This window comes from Pelodiscus sinensis, chromosome 11 (genome assembly GCF_049634645.1).
Source record: "Pelodiscus sinensis isolate JC-2024 chromosome 11, ASM4963464v1, whole genome shotgun sequence".
Lineage (NCBI taxonomy): Eukaryota > Metazoa > Chordata > Testudines > Trionychidae > Pelodiscus > Pelodiscus sinensis.
In genome coordinates, this window is record NC_134721.1 from 24,357,836 (window position 1) to 24,376,526 (window position 18,691).

General features: G+C 47.8%; 1 protein-coding gene across 3 annotated transcripts in view; it reads left to right on the top strand.

The window, feature by feature from the left end:
- Positions 1-18,691, top strand: part of PODXL2 (podocalyxin like 2) — a 54,505-nt gene that overhangs the window by 17,255 nt on the left and 18,559 nt on the right. For all 3 annotated transcript variants that reach the window (XM_075938799.1, XM_075938798.1, XM_075938797.1), the window contains exons 3-4: positions 11,340-12,277; positions 14,875-14,949. In XM_075938799.1, coding sequence (XP_075794914.1) covers positions 11,340-12,277; positions 14,875-14,949 — 1,013 coding nt within the window. The remainder of the gene's footprint in view (positions 1-11,339; positions 12,278-14,874; positions 14,950-18,691) is intronic.

Sequence of the window (18,691 nt, forward strand, 5' to 3'; positions counted from 1 at the left end):
GAATATGAGTCAACAGTGTGATGCTGTTGCAAAAAAAGCAAATATGATTCTAGGTTGTATCAACAGGTGTGTTGTAAGCAAAACTCGTGAAGTCATTCTGCCGCTCTACTCTGCACTAGTTAGGCCTCAGCTGGAGTACTGTGTCCAGTTCTGGGTGCCACATTTCAAGAAAGATGTGGAGAAATTGGAAAGGGTACAGAGAAGAGCGACAAGAATGATTAAAGGTTTAGAGAACATGACCTATGAAGCCAGGCTTCATGAACTGGGCTTGTTTAGTTTGGAAAAAAGAAGATTAAGGGGGGACATGATAGCGGTTTTCAAATATCTAAAAGGGTGTCACAAGGAGGAAGGCGAAAATTTGTTCCTCTTGGTTTCTGAGGACAGGACAAGGAGTAATGGGCTTAAAGTGCAGCAGGGGAGGTTTAGATTGGACATTAGGAAAAAATTCCTAACTGTCAGGGTGGTCAAATATTGGAATAAATTGCCAAGGGAGGTGGTGGAATCTCCCTCTGGAGATATTTAAGAACAGGTTAGATAGACATCTGTCAGGGATGGTGTAGACGGAGCTTGATCCTGCCTTGAGGGCGGGGGGCTGGACTCGATGACCTCTCGAGGTCCCTTCCAGTCCTATTATTCTATGATTCTATGAATCCTCTTGCCATAACTGGATGCCAGTTCTGAGCTGAACTTCCCCTGGAGAATATAAATTGAATTATACACAGTCACTCCCACTTCCCCCATACTAGTCCTATTGTAACCTACTGTTGTGCCTGAACTGAGCCAGCCCTGGAGAACATACATCTCTATACACACCACCCCCTTCCTCCCAGGCCCACTTGGACCCCCTGCTGCATCCCAGCTAAGCTTCCTTTCCGTTAACATTACAAAAATCAAGTTGAGATTAACCCGTCAATGTTTGTCTATTCAAATATGGCTCCTGCTTTAGCCCCCTTACCAATCTCCTCCCTGAGCTCCTTAGCAGAAAATGACTGAGCTTTTGAGATGCCCACTGGCAGAAGAGTGGAATAGGGAGGGGGAGTGTTTTGCAGGCTTTCCTATAGCTTATGAGATTATCCCGCATGATCCTGCTCTAAATTCCAGGCTGGGCATGTTTAGATACAGGGCAGGAGACCGACCTTCAGCCCGATCCCTTCTGTCCCGTACCACATCCTGTGTCTTCATCTCTTTCTCAGTGGGTTCTTTTGTGGCTTGACTGAGGTCTGGAGTCAAAGCTCGAGTCATGCCGTCACAGTGAGTCCTCTAATCTTAAAAAGGCCTGGGATGACTCGGGCTGAGCCAGCAGTAGCAATCTGATGTAGAGTGGTACAACACGTTTTTGCAAGGAACCATCCCCGCCCTTCATACTCTTGCTCTTGTATGTACTGTACTAAACTAGATGGTCCTTGGGGCATGGATGCCATTGTCTTAGGACTTGAAATCACCAGGCTTACTAATAGCGCTGTGTACACATCCTAGTCACACTCATGGTGACAGACACATACACACTCACGCACTCACTCACTCACTTTCTTACACATCACACAGTGTACATGCACATTCCCCCTCTGACACTCTCATAGATCATGCAGATGCTCCTCACACACTTGTGCTCATGGGGTTTGTCTAGACTACATGGCTCCATCGACGGAGCCATGTACAGTAGTTTACCTGACATAGTCAATGAAGTGGGGATTTAAATAATCCCCGCTTCATTAAAATAAAAATGGCTGCCACGCTTTGCCCACGATCAGCTGATCCGGCATAGCGCGGCAGTCTAGACGTGGATCGGTTGACAAGGGAAGCCTTTGTCAACTGCTCCCTTATGCCTCGTGAAACGATGTTTACAGCAGCGGTCGACAAAGGCTTCCCTTGTCAACCGATCCACGTCTAGACTCCCGCACTGTGCCAGATCAGCTGATTGTGGGCACAGCGCAGCGGCCATTTTTATTTTAATGAAGCGGGGATTATTTAAATTATTTAAATCCCCGCTTCATTGACTATGTCGGGTAAACTACTTTACATGGCTCTGTCGATGGAGCCATGTAGTCTAGACACACCCTTGGTGTGATATACAAAAGTTTACACTCCCCTTCCAACTCTTGTATGCACCCCACAGCCTCTCACATGTCAAGAACATGCTTTGTCATCACACTCAGAAGCATCTTCACACACGTGTAAGCAAATGCAACAGCTTCATGCATGCATGTTCACATGCACACGCCTCACCCCTGCATTAGTATATATAATTAGCCAAAAAATCTCACCTCTTTCATCACACTGGCAATAAACACTGCAAACCAAAACCAGTCTTATCCCATGCACACACTCATCATGCGGCGCACACACCCCTCTTCCCACTCTGATATACAGAGTCTCTCACATGCTCTCCCTTACATGCACACATCCTTATCAACTCACCACCAAACAGCTGCAGTACTTCTGAAGGCTGGCCTTCTGCCAGCCCCTGCTCTGTGCTGCTCACATCTCAGAACCTCAGTGAATACAACTCCTTGAATTATTCAACAGCTCGGGAGCTCATTTCTATTTAAAATTTAATTAGAAACCTAGCATGTGTCATTTCATAATATAAGAAATAGTAATAGCATCCCCTAAACCAGGAATCTTTCCCCAATCATATTTAGACTGTAAGTCTGTAATATATTACATGCCACATATGTGATGGAAATGCCTTGTGATTCTCCCTGGAACTGTGTACCAACCCATGAATGATGGATTGGGTTAGCTTTTTAAAACCAGAGACACGTCCTTTCCTTTCCTTTCCTTTCCTTTCCTTTCCTTTCCTTTCCTTTCCTTTCCTTTCCTTTCCTTTCCTTTCCTTTCCTTTCCTTTCCTTTCCTCACCAACTTAAGAGGAAGAAGATTAGGGTCTGCGTTTTTTAAAAGGCTTTAGCTCCAGCCCTGGTGTAACTCCATGGACATTTCTGACTTCATTGACACTCATAGAATTGCATTGAGCTATATCCATTCATGGTGTGTCTGCTTGGACCACAAATCAGTATGTTATCTGGCTCAATAAAAATTTCCTGCTGATTTTTACCCATGGTGGGAAGGTCTCTAAAATCCTCCACTTAATCCCATCTGTTCCTTTCCCATCAATGCTCCATGTTGGGGCTACCCAAGTTTGTGTCTCAGAGACAGCTGCTGAGAGGCAAAGTATATTCCTAGTAGGGTTGCTTAAAGTGTTGCATATGATAAACTAGGACGTAAACAAATGGTATCCCGGAGCTGAGTGCAGGCAGGGGGCTGCTCAGCACTAAGCCTCTTACACATGGTCTTTACCAGGTGCTTTATTGCATTAATGCCTTGCCTGAAGATGGGATTAAGAACTGTAGATCTGAACAGGAGGAGAGGAGACAGCTGTGATGAAGGGCAATGAATCCACTCAGGAGAAAGGGGATTCTTAATAAAAGGGGGAGGGGAGGAGGTGGAAAAAACCTGAATTCACCAATAGTTACTCGGAATTTATAATTGTAATAAAGTGTTCAACCTTTCTCTCCTGTTACCCCAGCGCCTTGTCTCTCTAGGAATGGCCTCTGTTAAGGAGGGAATAAGTGAGGGTATGTCTACACTACCCTCCTAGTTCGAACTAGGAGGGTAATGTAGGCATACCGCACTTGCAAATGAAGCCCGGCATTTGAATTTCCCGGGCTTCATTTGCATAAGCGGGGCGCCGCCATTTTTAAAACCCCGCTCGTTCGAACCCCGTGCAGCGCGGCTACACGGGGCACGAACTAGGTAGTTCGAACTAGGCTTCCTAGTTTGAACTACCATTACTCCTCGTGGAATGAGGAGTAACGGTAGTTCGAACTAGGAAGCCTAGTTCGAACTACCTAGTTCGTGCCCCGTGTAGCCGCGCTGCACGGGGTTCGAACGAGCGGGGTTTTAAAAATGGCGGCGCCCCGCTTATGCAAATGAAGCCCGGGAAATTCAAATCCCGGGCTTCATTTGCAAGTGCGGTATGCCTACATTACCCCGCTAGTTCGAACTAGCGGGGTAGTGTAGACATACCCTGAGAGATTAAAAAGGATTTTTTTAAAGTACCACATGCCACTATAATGAATCACAGTCACATGCATAAAGACCTGTTGGTTCTCAACTATGAACAAACCTGGGACCCTGAAGTAGGGATGTGGATAAGATCCCTCTGTCAAGGGTGGGACCCAGCTAGGAATGCCAGGTAGGGAAACCCTGTGTTTTGAACTTTGTTAATAAACCAGACTCTTTTCTTGTAATGGAGACACATTCACACCAACTACGTACACATGAAAAGAGGACGGGTATTTGGTAATGGGACCAACCTTTCTTGCATACTCCGGGCTTCCCAGCCAGTAAGCCAGAGTCTTTAGCTTGGTTCTTTGGATATTAACCCAATCCTGAACAAGTGCTGCATGAGGTTGTATGTTAACATTGGGTGGTAATGTTGCCCTAGTAAAAAGTTTCAGCAGAATCAACCAACTCTGACAAGGCAAGTGACTGAGAAAGCACCAGCTGTGTGAAGCTTTCTTAACTGGGAAAGAAGGTGAAAGCGAGGCAGCAGCAGACCCTCCCAACCCAGGCTGTGTAAGTCTCGCTACCTGGAAATGTTAGCATCCTCAGACAGGAGTTTCAGACTTCTGCATGTGCTGTCCCCTGTGCCAGTCTTCTCTGAGCTATAGGTGGTCCCACGCTAGCTGGAAGCCAGCAGGCTTCTGGGCCTTTTTGCATCTGCTGTGCTGCTCTGATGTTTCTTAACCACTTTGTTACTGGTAAATATAGTTGGTCCTTCCATAAGGCAAAACTTCTCTTTAAACTTGGCAGTATGTACCCAGATATGATCTAATGGATCTAATGCAGTGCTCATAGAGCTGAAAAAAAGGGTCAATAGAGTGGAAATCTGGCTGTGAAAGGGTTAATGATGAGACTGCAGCTTGCTCACTTCTGACCTCTTCTCCTCTTCTCTCCCTTGCATCCTTCTATTCAAGAAACAGGTCTCCCCTTCCCTACTGAAATATGATGCACTCATAATGCCTGACAAATCTGGCATTGCAGCCAGCTACCTAATACCCATCCTGTTAACATAATACTCAGCACCTCCTCGCCAGGGTGAGTCCAAGTAACTTGAGACAATCTGGACTTCATATTTCATGATGCAGGGTGACAGGAGACAGTTACTGCAGAAATCTCAGCAGTACTCTGGCAGGGCAGGATCAATCTAGCAGCTGCGCACACTGGGGAGGTGGACAAGATATCACCTGACAGTTCCTTTGAATCCAAGTTCTGTGACTCAGACTGCCGGAGAAGGTGATCTTGGGTGCTCAACGTCAGGTGCCTAACAAGGGACCAGATGTTCAGAAAGTGCTGGGCACCAGACCTCTGAAAAATCAGGCTCATTTGAGGTGATTCAAGTTGGGAACTTAAAAGTAGTACAGGTTGAACCTCTCTAGTCTGGAATCCTCAGGACCTGACCAGTGCTGAACCAGAGAATTTGCCGAACCATGGGAGGTCAGTATTGTCTAGCATCATTACCAACACTTCCACTGCTTACTGAGTGGAAGACATTTAGGGATAAATTAGAGGTAAATAACAGCACACAACACTGAGAGCCAGGACTGGCGGCTGTAAACAAAATTTATGGGGCTGCGGGAAACATGGCCACACCCATGATAAGTGGACATCCGGCTAACTAAAACCATGCCAGACCACGGATGTTAATGGATCGAGAGTGCCGGACTAGAGAGGTTCAACTTGTAGTTCTTTTTGAAGATCTGTCTTGGTGTACTCTAACTAAAGATGCTAAACCATGACTCCAGATCCCTGACCTCTGGAGGTGCCTGAATCCCCTGTGGGATCTGGATTCTGCGAACATCTTTATAATAGGCAAAACTAGTGCCTGCCAGATCTAAAGCCCCCTGAACTTTGAGGCAATCTAGGGCCAGATCAGAATTTGTGGGCTCATCTTTAAAATAACTGGTAGAACAAGGTTCTTTGCAGACTTTTGTGGACATTTAGGTTTTATTTGGTGGGTTCTTGCTGGCCCAGATTGTCAGTAGGACCCTTGGCTTAAAGTGCAGGGAGGTGGTGGTGAGGGGTGGAAATGCTAAATCGATTAGCTACGAGCATGAGGACTCTTGCTTCTGCTTCCATTTCACTGACTCACTGCTGGAGAAAAGCAGTTCAGGTTTCAGTTGTAGACTGCCCAGTAAACAGGAGCCTGCTGGGAGGTTGCAGGATCAGTTCTCTCTCAGCTTTGATCTCAGTGGTGAGAGGGAGGGGGCTGCAATCCATCAGCTTCCCTCAGGGTTTGCTGGCCCTGAGTTCTCTCTGTTCAGAGGAGAGCAGACAGGCTGTCTAGGTGGGACTTTAACCCTTAGGGAACTGGCTAATTTCGAAGTGCTCTAACAGTTTAAGCAAAGGCCAGGTGCGAGGATTTCAAGGAAGAGTGATGAGCCAGGAGGGTTTCCAGCTATCAGAGGAGATAACTTGCTACTCGGCCAGTCCCAGCCTTCTGTGCAAGAAATCAGCTTGCCTTTCTGCTGTGCCCCCTCTTTTCCCCACTGCTAGTTCTCCACCCTTCCTTCTGGAACTTGCAGTGAGGAAGCTAGGCAAGGGGTGCAGAAGATCTGGGAAAGCGCTAGGGTGTCTCTATGCAGAGAGGTGGAAGAATGCATCACTGGTCTTAGTAGTCCCGTGTCCCATCTCTGACAGTGCCCAATGCCTTACAATGCAGGGGGACAGCCTTCCCCTCCTTACCTATAATGTATTTGTGTAGGGGTGATCCCTACTGTTCTAAATGGGGTTACTGCATGCAATGCACATACCAAGCTTTTCAATGGCAGCAGAAGCCCGAGGGCTTAGCCATGTGTGCAATCCTCCCCCAGTTGGTGTCCTTAATCCCATGGTCATTCCTGCCACGAATCAGCCGCTGGCTAGTGAGGCAGTGACTGCTGCTGCGTATCTTCAGACAGGAAGATGACAACATGGTGACTAGCTTCAGATGTGGGCCCTTGGAAAGGCTGGTGCCAGGCTGCAGCCAGAGAGAGGTTTACTCTCAGCTTCCTGGGCCTTAGCGTACTGCTTTTTCAGCCACCTTGGATGATAGTGTGCAACCTCTTTGCTAGTCAAAGAGCTGTAGGGGGAGCCTTTCAGGTAGCAACTGTCTCCTCCGGCCCTTGGAATTCTTGAGACAATTGATCCTGTTTCAGGTATTTTAGTGCACGTTCTGTAATGAAGAGATGCTTGCCCAGTAGTATGGATTTACGCCATATGCTCTTCAGCGCTCCGATTGAACCCACGAGTGACAATAGATCCTGGTGCCTCTTTTGGGGCTAGAGGTGGGAGAGGCCGCATGTGAACCCATTTGACAGCTTCCTGGAGGAGCATTACAAGCTCTGGTTTCACTTTGAAGGCAAGCATCAGGAGAAAGTCACCCCCTCCCTGTCATGCTGGGGGGCTGAGCCATCATAGGCATATAAAGGAGCCTTAGGAAGAGCTAGTTTTTAAAATAAAGTGACTGAGGTGGGAGATTCCTATAAGTCACCCACTAGCCAGGTAGGAATTTGTCAGTGACTCCTTTGTGGTCACTGTTGTGGGTGAAAGGATCAACTTGTTTCCTGCTTTGGGAGTATGATGAGTTGCTTGGTCCGCACTGAGAGCTTTACCTGCTAAGCTATGTTACAGACTGTAACAAGGTCCCGGAGCCGTCCCCCTTTTCCCGCCTTGTCTCAGACGCGCTCCTCCTATCTACCTTTGGCCCACAATGGATACCTGCCTTTCACAATGCTCGGGGTTCCCTCCACCCAATGGCCGCTTTCATGAGCGAACAACCAGAGGAGGGGGAAAGGGGGTCCGGGCCCGCCCTCGCTCCGGACCCCGACCCAGGGCCCTAGAGTCAGGACACTTGTCCTCACTCACAACGGGGGGGGTCTGTGGACCCTAAACGCCCCCGCTCACGGGTTCCACGGCCCCGCCCTGGGCCGCTTCTTTCCCCCTTAGTCCCGGACCCCTGGGTTAAACCGCACCCAGGGCCGCCAGTACCCGCTCGGTTCCGCCTCTCCCAGAGCTGTCTCCTCCGTCCGCCGGCTCTCCCCTTCTGCCACCTCTGGGGCCCATTTTAAATCGCCCGCCGGGCGCCTCGCGATGACGTCACGGCCCCCGTCCTCAGGCCGCGCCTCGCTCCCGGGGCATGCCGCTGACGTCACCCCCAGCACGGCCCCGTGCGGGTTTCTGTCCTCCCCGGTGCTCCCGTGTCCAAGCGCTTCCGCCGTCCCTCCTGACCTGGGGGACCCTCGGGCTGCCGCCGATCCCGGGAGTGGCGGGGCGGCCCCGCCACACAGACTAACACAGTTACCTCTCTGAAACGTACCTGCTCTGAGTACCCAAGCAATTCTGGCTGACAACACGCTCTTCCCACCCCCACCTGAGTTCCAGTTGCCACAGCAGTAAGCAGCAGTTTGGGTATGGGTGTCATTCAGAGGCTACTCTTCCAGGCATGCACTGTAAGGCATCCAGACGGCTGCCTCCCACTGTGCTTAATGAAGCATCCACTCTGGCAGCCAGGCAAGAACACGGGCTTGGGGATGCTGGGACAATCGCTTATTTATTTGTGAAGAATAACCACATCCCAGGCAGGTGAAAGGGCCAGTGTTTTTTGGCTGTAGTGAGACCCCTTTCTGGCTCCCTGTGTGCAACATGCTATGCTTGTGGGGAGAGGAGCTTATTCATGTGGAAGGCCCAGTGCTCAGCAGCATTGCTATTGGCAGATTCTTGGTAAGGATGGAGAGACCGATTAATCTTGGGTGGGTTTCCCTTGGCATGGGGGATGAGTGTGGCTGTAGCATGTGGCCTGTCAGTCATCAGGAGCTGATCTTGCTGCTACTTTGTCAGTACAGGACATGTCTTAGCTCCTTGCTGGCCACTAACTTGAGCTGTTTTTCCTGGTGTGAGGCCTCTAGCTCCCTCTCTTTGATATTGCACAGGTTGTTGTATTTCCCTCAAAACGCCACACACCCTGGCCTTCCAGAACAGCACCTTGCTGCAGGTAGTGAGCCTCCAGTTGGGGATGGGTGGATTTAGTTACTGTTTCTGTCCTTTATCCCCTAGTGCCAAACAACTTCTTCAGTAGGCTGGTGGTTTGGGAACCCAGGGACCATTTGTGAGGTTATTTTAGGCTGTGAGTCTGCTCTTAGTGACATCCGAGTCAATCCAGATTTCCGTGGTGTTACCTGTTTGTAACTGAGAGCAGGGTTCTGTTGTTCCTTTCCCCCTTAATCGCTATCATTTCTATCTTAGTTTAGCAGGGACTGATGACAGTACAGCCTGGTATCTGTTCGAGGGCTCCTGTTTATTAAATGAATTGGAGACTTTAGCCCAGTTCCTAGTGCATGCAAACCCACATCATGCACACCGGCAACAGAAGTGGAACTGATAGGCCCCTGGGTTGGCAGGCTCAGTGGAGAGTCCTGCTACAGAAGGGACTGTGAAGTATGAACTCCCTTCTCACCCCTCAAAAGGTTCCTCCAGGCTGGGGCGGGTGAATGCATGGAAAGCTTGCACTGCTGTTGCCAAAGCTGCATCTGCCCGTCATATTCTTCTCACTAACTTAGCTGTATTAAACGAACCCACTTTTCTCTTTGGTGGCAAACACCAGTGCACTCTGAGGGTATGTCTACACATCAAATTTAATTCGAAATAACAGCTGTAATTTCAAATTAACTTTAGTAGTGTCTACACAGGCAAATTGCTATTTTGAATTAAATTCGAAATAGTGGGGCGCTTAATTCAAATTTGGTAAACCTCATTCTATGAGGAGTAACACCAAACTCGAATTAGCTAATTCAAAATAAGTGCTGTGTAGACACTTATTTCGAAATAGGGGGTCTCTAGCCTTCCCAGGGTGCCCTGGTGGCCACTCCAACCTCAACCAAGAACACTCCTCTCCCACCCCCGCCCTCCCCAGAGGCCTTAAAGGGGTAGACTATGGCCACAGTGCCTGTGCCAGCTCCAAGCCTACCGGCCCTGACCCAGTGGCCCCAAAACATGAGCCAGCAAGCCACTGGCAGCCAGCCCTCCACCGCTTCCCAGGAGCAGTCTGCCAACTCCCAGGAGCCTGCCAGGGCCCAGAGAAGGTGTGTACCTTCCTGGTCCAGGGCGGAGATCAGGGTGGACCTTACTCAGGTTTGGGGGGGGAATGCCCTCAATGTCCGTGATCTCCGCACTAGATGGAGGAATGCGGCTGTATATGGCAGGATAGCTGTCAGCCTGGCCACCAAAGGCCACATACGATCCCAGGAGCAGGTTCACATGAAAATCAAGGTGGTCCGGCAAGACCCCCAACCCTGATCCCTGAGCTTCCCCTCCCCCTTCTTCCCCTTGCTTCCCCCTTCCAGCTCCCTCCTCCCAGGTTTTCCCTTCCCCTCTCCCATCCTCTCTCCTCCCCTCTCCCGCCTCCTTTCCCCAGTCTCACCAGAGTTTCATTCCCCCCCCCCCGTTAGTTTTGTTAAATAAAGAGAGTTTGTGTTCATGAAAATATGTGTATTTTATTTGACATCAGGAAGTGGGTTTGAGGGGAGGGGTAAGTGGAAGGACATGAGGGAGGAATGAGGCACAAGCCTCCAGTGGGGCACACCAGGGAGGCTCTGAGTGCTTCTCAGGGTGGAAGCTCTCCCACAGGGCCTTCTGGATACTGACAGCCCCCCGATGGACCTCCTGGATGTCAGCCTGCAGAAAGTGCAGCCAGGTTCGCAGCAACATGTTCATAAGAAGCACCAGAGTGCCCAGGGGCAGCTCTGGCTCCATGTTGCAGAGTGCTATGGTGTCCCGAGTGAGGGCAACCAGAACACTCCGAGACACAAATGCTTTGCTGTCCCTCAGCAAGGCACGCAAGCAAGCAGGGACACCTGGGAACCGGCTGCCCGTGTGTGTGTGTGTTTGTGTGTGTGTGTGTGTCCCTTTAAGCACAAGCTTCAGATAGTCTCAGGCAACAGCCACACAAAGACACTCCTGACCTGATGCCCTACCCCTGACCTGGTTCCGGCCAGCCTTAAATCCGAATCAGTGTCCACTCAGGGTGGACGCAGTATTTTGAATTAGCAAAACGCTAGTTCCAACTGCATTTTGTGTGTAGACATGTTAATTTGTATTAGCTTAATTCGAATTAACTATTTCGAATTAAGGTAACTCGAATTAACATTGTAGTGTAGACATACCCTCATAGAGCCTCCGTCAGCTAAGTAGATAGACCCTAGGCTTTCTCCCTCCTCCCTGCTTTTGTCTCCCAGTCTTTCAAGATTCATGATAATTTGTGGTAGACTTCTAACATGAAGCATCTTGGATTTATTTTAGACTATAGTTTTCCAATCGCCTCTCAGAAGGCCCTGCCCAAGGGAAACAGTACGCAGGCTAAAGACAACTGGGAAACAGCCTCCCTTCAGCCATCGTTAGATTCCATGGAGCCTGATCCACATAGACCTTTCTCCGGTGCTCTGGAGGAAGAGGAAGGGCTGCTCCCCATAAACCAGTCTAAGGAAGAGCAACAGAGCAGCCAGGATCACTGGGCAAAGGACATGTTTTCAGAAGCAGCTGGTCAGGAGGACTCCTTGTTCTCCCTCCTTTTCTCCACAACTTCCAGTAGACTGGGTGTTGTGACTGAGGCAGCTGTAGAAAGGCAAGAGGAGGCCTCTGTTCCTGAGCACATCTCTTCGGGCTTTGACCTTGGGAGCAGCATGGGGCCCAGTCTGCTGCCTTTGTCCTCCATCTTGTCAGTTACCACTGCAGGATCCCAACGTGTCTCGGAGCAGCCCATCGAGGTGACTTCAGGAAATATAGGGACTACGCTGGGAGCCAGAGTGGAGCTCGCATGGACCGTCGCAGCAGCAGAGTCCGCACAGACCAAGGTGGGAGATGGAATGGAGCCCACAGAGCTCCCAGTGAGAGGGGAGCTGTTGGATCCCACAGTCCAAGTGGGAAGAGAGCAAGTGGGGCCTACAGTGCTGACTGGAACAGCGCAAATGGAGGAAACTCCTGAGGTAACAGCATCTCCTGGAGGAAACCCCCAAGATCTCAAGATTGTTTCTGGTACTACTGGTGGCCCCCCAGATACTACTGGTGGCCCCTCCTCAGCGCCTCCCTTGGATGGGTCTGATGAGCCAGCTCCAACCCCATTCCGAAATGGCACAAAGCAGACTACTGAGGCCACCGCGGCAGAGCAGAGTCTTGTGCCACAGACTGGGGATGCCCACCTGGCTGTGCTGTCAACAGGAACGCCTTGGAACTCGGCACAGGTATCCCATTGTGTGGGTGGAGGGGGACTCATTATGGAATATGTTTGGGTATTAACCCTTCCTCTCCCAGTGCTGTGTGATAGGAACTTCTCCTCACTTCTCCTTACTTTCAAATGCCCCAAGGCTAGTGAGTAGAAATAGTTGCTGGGACTTTTTCCATGACTTCACTAAAGATTGTAGGGCAGGGGTTCTCAAACTTTGTGATACTGCGACCCCCCTCTAAGTTGCTCGCGGGGTTGGGACCCACAGTTTGAGAAACACGGTTGTAGAGGATTGTTCCCTCTCTCATGGCACATTGTGGAGGTGCCTCAGATACTGAGTGAATGGGGTGGGGTGTCAATGCACAAGAAATCCTTTTACGCAGTTTTGCGTCTACTCTGCTGCCTGCATGTTTTAACCAATGTGACTTTTGGGCAGCAATCAGCTGTGAAAAAATGGAAAGCAAGCTCCTTGCAAGCCCAGTTATATTTCTTCAGGCTGCATTATTGGAAACATAACTGCATGAATGGCCCTGAACATCTCTGGGAGGTGCCTTCGCTGCCACTACCCGTATTGCAACTCTTGGTGCTTAGACAAATGCAGGGCAAGTGGAGCACGGTAGCAATACACTGCTCCTTGTCAGGCAGGAATTACAGGACAGACGTACAGTAAGTTGCAGAGAGGTTCAGGGGAAAATTATAGTGGTTAGAGTGGTGGTGTCCAACTAGTTCTAAAGCATTAGCCACTATAGTGCCTACTGCTGTAGCAAACTAGCCACACTCAATTGGCCAAATAGCCACATTGTTCAAGCCAACTAACTGCACTCAACCAGCCAAATAGCCACATGTGGCTAGTGATTAGTGTGTTGGACATCATGGAGTTAGAGCATTACCCTGGCCTCTGGGAAACATGTTCAGTAGCTGCTCTTCCACTAACATCCTGTTTGACCTTGGGCAAGTCACGTAGGGTATGTCTACACTACCACCCTAGTTCGAACTAGGGTGGTAATGTAGGCAACCGGAGTTGCAAATGAAGCCTGGGATTTTAATTTCCCGGGCTTCATTTGCATCTCGCCGGGCGCCGCCATTTTTAAATGTCCGCTAGTACGGACTCCGTGCTGCGCGGCTACATGCGGCACGGACTAGGTAGTTCGGACTAGGCTTCCTAGTCCGAACTACCGTTACTCCTCGCACTAGCGGACATTTAAAAATGGCGCGCCCGGCGAGATGCAAATGAAGCCCGGGAAATTCAAATCCCGGGCTTCATTTGCAACTCCGGTTGCCTACATTACCACCCTAGTTCGAACTAGGGTGGTAGTGTAGACATACCCTCAGTCTATCTGTGCCTCAGTTCCCCATTTGTAAAATGGGGATCATAGTGCTTCCCTGCCTCAAAGGGGAGCTGTGAGGATAGGATTGTAAGATGCACAGAGGTCAGCTAATTTCAGTGCCACTCAAGCTGGTAGTGAGTGAGGTGACCAAGTCATTATCATTGGATGCCTAGTGAACTGGACTTTAATTCTAGTTTTGAAACCATCTGCAGCTGTTAGTTGTTGAGCTGAGGAGAAAGACTCCATTTCAACCAGCTACAGAGCTGCTTCTTAAGGACCACACGTCTCTGGATGGAGTCTCTGTTTTGATAATATGAAAGCCACCTAAACAGTAGATCCAGCTACCAGACAGGGGACACCACTAAGAGATTTAAGTCGCTCTAGTGCAGGGGTGGGCAATCATTTTTAAAGGGAGGCCACTTCGCAAATTTTTGAAGTGGTCCCGGGTTGCCCTGAAAGGGGTGGTGCCTCAGGCGGAAGGGGTGGGGCCAGAACACTTTCTTGCTCTCCCGCCCACTGACCCTGATTGGTCTGGGGCAAGGGGAAGCATGTGAAGTCTTTGCCCCCCAGCACCTAGAGAGAACCACCAGCTGTTCTGAACAGCTGCTGGTTTATTCTGAGTGCTGCATGCTCCTGGCAGGGGGAGGAGACTTTGTGCACTCCTCCATGCCCAGGTCTTGATTGGCCTGTGGGTGAGAGAGTGGCAGGGCATCTGTGGGCTGGATCAACCTGCTTGGCAGGCTGAATCCAGCCTGCGGAGACTCTCTTGCCTACCCCTGCCCTAGTGGCTAGCTCCATTTGGATAATAACACAGTAGACAGGTGCCCCTATCACACAAATCAATCTGGTGGTTAGCACGAATTGCCTGTCCTCTCCCCCATTCTCATTCTCAATAAGAGGGCCAAAGACTGAATGCGTCATTAGATAGCCCTAGGATAGCAAAGCTGATTGGCACAGCAGCCTGTAGGGCACTTACCCAGCCACTGATCGAACTGTCCTTGCTCTGTAGATTAACAGAGGACTGGAATCCACTATCACTCACATGAAAAAAAGACATTTATTTTTCAGGCATATATGTCAGAGCCTGGAGAATGGGGCATTTTCTCCAGCATATCCCATCTTTGGGGAATCCCCTCCAATCCCCTTCCCCAGAGCTTTCCCAAGAGTTCATACCCCTGCTCAGCATACAATACAGCCCCTCATTTACTCTGCTCAAGCTTCTTATGCCTGCAGCTGGAAGCTACATTCGCCTTCCAAACCCAGCTGTCTATGTGTCTTGTCTTTTCAGGTGATCTGCAAGGACTGGAGTAACCTGGCAGGAAAAAACTACATAATTCTGAACATGTCTGATAACATCGACTGCGTAAGTCAGACACAAGAGGTCTGAATAGAATGAGAATAAATGGGTAATCGAATGGGGGTTGGTTTTGCTAAACAGGGCAGCAAAATATTTATGAGTGTGACTGATCTTAGGATTCATAGGACATTTTTTAGGGCCAGCACAAATCCTAGCATCAACACTGTTGTTAAGAAACTGCAGCTCTTGTGTGTTGACTGCAGCTCTGTGTGCATTTTCCATCTTTTTCTTTATCTGAGGTTTAGCAGGAAAGATAGTGGAGTCAAGATGATCCTAGGTTTAGGTATAAATCCACTTTTTAAAAATATAAAATGTCTGTCTCTGATCTTCAAAAGGACTTTTAAAAAGGTTTCTGCAAGTTTTGTATGTGCAGCCTTTACTTGTCTGTCTTGTGTCTCAGTCAATGTAACTTAGAAATTTGTGTAGGAAGAATGGGAGTCTTGACTGAGGCCATCCTCCATAGGTTTTAATACTTTGGCACATATGCATCACACTTTCCATTGGGGGATCTCAAAGCTCTTTACTTTTCAGACATTCAAGGGACACTTTAAAATTGATTTTTAATTGACAGTGTTTTCAATCCAATTTCCCATAGAGAACCTCCTTTTAAGTACTAAGTAATACCTGAAATTAAAATACATATATTCCTTACATTTTTTAGATTTTTGCCTGCTATTTAGATGGGCCTCTTCAGCGAGTCATTTTTTCTCTTGTTAATTGGCTAAAAAGGAGGATAGTGATATGTCTATTCAATAACATTTTATATGTAATCAAAATAAATTGGAAAGATGTCGCTTTTTGATCTATTTCAGTTTTAGCGATTTTGTATGTCCATTGTAAATAGATTCAGTATAATAGTTTTGGAGAGAAATTGAATTAAGCTTCTCAACAGTCCTGTGTTGTTAGTCAGCATTACCTCAGTTTTACAGCTAGAGAAACTAAGGCACAGAGTAGTAAAGTGACTTTCTTCAGGACATACAGTAAGTCAGTGATGTGCATTTACCCATTAGCCCATCCTTGCAGAAAGTTAGAGACTGGATTTATAATACTTAGCTCTGGGTCTGCATTTTTCATTTTCCATAGTTTTTACAAACACTAATGGTCACAACATGCATGGAAGAAGGATAATATTATGCGAAATTTACAGATGTGGAAAGAGTTGGCAGCAAAAGTGTTTTGGCCAGTGTCAGAGTTTTGGCCACATCTGTACAACCCTGTGCAGATACAAAGTTGGTATTCTCATCCACATCTGCATCTGCAAAATGATCTGCGGCTATGTCCATCCATATCAGTGTACCTGTGGATATAAAGTGGATATCCGCAAATTTGCACAATTCTAGATACAAAATCTGTATCTGCATGCATATCCGCAAACATGAGCTGTGGATATCCATCTTCACATCCCCGGCTGAGGATACCCACGGATATAAAGCAGATATCTGTGGATTTGCAGAGCTCTACAGATTTGGACTGAGACTACAGTAATGCCTATGTAGAAGTCCAGTGCTCAAACTACTGGCTCATACTTCTCTTACACACTCACACCTTCTAAACCAAGAAACTAAACTCCTAGGTATGTGCTGCACGTGTTTTCTCTTCTACTACTATGCACCAACAAACAAGCATAACTCACAATTGGTAGTGGTGCATGAGGCATCAGGTAGTGAAGTTCACAGAGCAGACTTAATTCTAATAATGTGGCTGGGGCTTTCCAGGAAAGAAAAAAATCCCCAATTATCAAATCAGGAGGTTTGGCATCACTGAGATCCAGTCAGTTTCACAAAATGAGTTAGTAGTGCCACAGCTTCCATCTCTTGACAGGATGGCTCTGTACACACCTGTCCCAGGCCATAGGGACATGCTGGCAGTGGCATGGAGGTAACCACTGGAAGCCACTCTAGCCGCGCTAAATAACTCTGGGGCAGCAGGCTGGGCTGGGGAGATGCACAAGGGAGGGGGAATGCATGGAGATCCCACTCTAGAGCCCTCTTAGAGGCGAGTGCCCACTGGCCCACTAGGAGGATTTAAGGGATGTCACTGGCCTTAAGGTACATTGAGTTTGAGATCCCTGCTATAAATCAACCACTGCTGGTAAAAATACTGCCTAAATCTCCAGGTTGAGGATCTTTAATTTCCACCTGGCTGGCCACCAGATGGGAAGGAGCCTTTGTTTTCCATCTCATCTGGAGGACAATATCTGTTACACTGCAGTCCCTAGTCACGCAATAAAGTGGCAAGATTTAGGTCTGATCCCAGTACCCAGACTTTTTCCCTTCTCCTCACTTTTGAGGCATGATGTCTCTGGTCATGTTTCTCTGATGGTTCTGCAAATAAAGACTCATTGTTTCCAGAATAAATGTTTCAGGTTGCCACTTCCTTAAGTGCTCTCCTCTGGCCCCCCTCACCTCCCCAGTAGTGTCTGTTAACCAGAAGTGCTCTGCTAATCCAATATTCCACCATCAGTCCCTGAAAGTTGCAGTTAATTGACAGAACCCAAAGCCCCATGGGTATCCCTGGTAAAAGGGCCTATTTACTTTAGGAACCTCCCATGAGTCATTTATCAAACCCATAAAGACCCGTTGTCAAGTGGACAGGGTCAGGTTGTCCTTTGTGATTTTTAAATTGATTTTTTGAATACATGTGTCAGAGGGGTAGCCGTGTTAGTCTGAATCTGCAAAAACAATGAGAAAGTGCCACAGGACTTCTCGTTGTTTTTTAAATACCTGGTTACTTTAGGACTTTGAAACTGAATATTTCTCCGATTAAAATTTTTCTCCTCTGCATATCTATTTTTTAATCCTAGGTCCCTGGACTGGACTGAGCACGCTGTTATTGTTCTTGCATGGTTCTTGAGCACTGTGGTCTTTTTTTAAAAGGGAAAATGAGTCCCCTGAATAATTTGTTTTAAAAACAATACATTTACAGAATGAATGATGATAACTTTCTAACAGGATATAAGAAATATGTTTCTCTCCATAAGTCTTCTGACATTAACATTGCTCCTTCAAGCAGAGAATTGTTTGTCCTTCATACCATTTTAAGTGCCTTTGTCACAACCAACATTTACAGTTCAGAATATCAGCACTTCAAAATAAGTTTGTGATGATTAATTTCCTGTCCACCTCAGTCATTATCCATCTATCTCTCCCCCATATCATCCGTGCTACACAGATGCAATTTTGCTCTACATAATAACTCTTGCCTCATCCTATTGCCATTTGCAATCGTTTAATTTTAAGCAGTGGAAGCAGATGAAAAGTGAAAGCAAAAGTGCAGCAATCCCTCCACTGGAGGTGTATGTGTGTTGCTGTCGAAATCTCAGCTCTTCCCCTGCCAAACACAGGTGCTGCCCTTGGACAGGAAGGACTGGTTTGTTTTTCTACTTGACTTCATCATTTCAAAACAAATATTCCCAATAAGTTATTTATGCTCTCCTGAACCTTATTCAAAGGGACACTTGTCAACTTAAATATTTAACACAACTGTTTCCCTTCTCTATGTTGTATTATCATTGTATGTGATTGAAACGAAAAGTGTTTCACATTTCCCTGCCATCACAGTTGATGCAGTTTGCTTACTGTCTGTTGCACTTCATTCACCTTGGACAGTGAAAGCAGTTAGGTTGACTTTCCTTGAGTGTATCAGTTTTGCTTTCCATCCCCTGTACACTAGGCCTATGCTGGTTTTGTTTGGGTCTTCAGTGTTGAAGGAAAGTGTTGCGTTTTTAAGTGATTTATTGATTTATTTA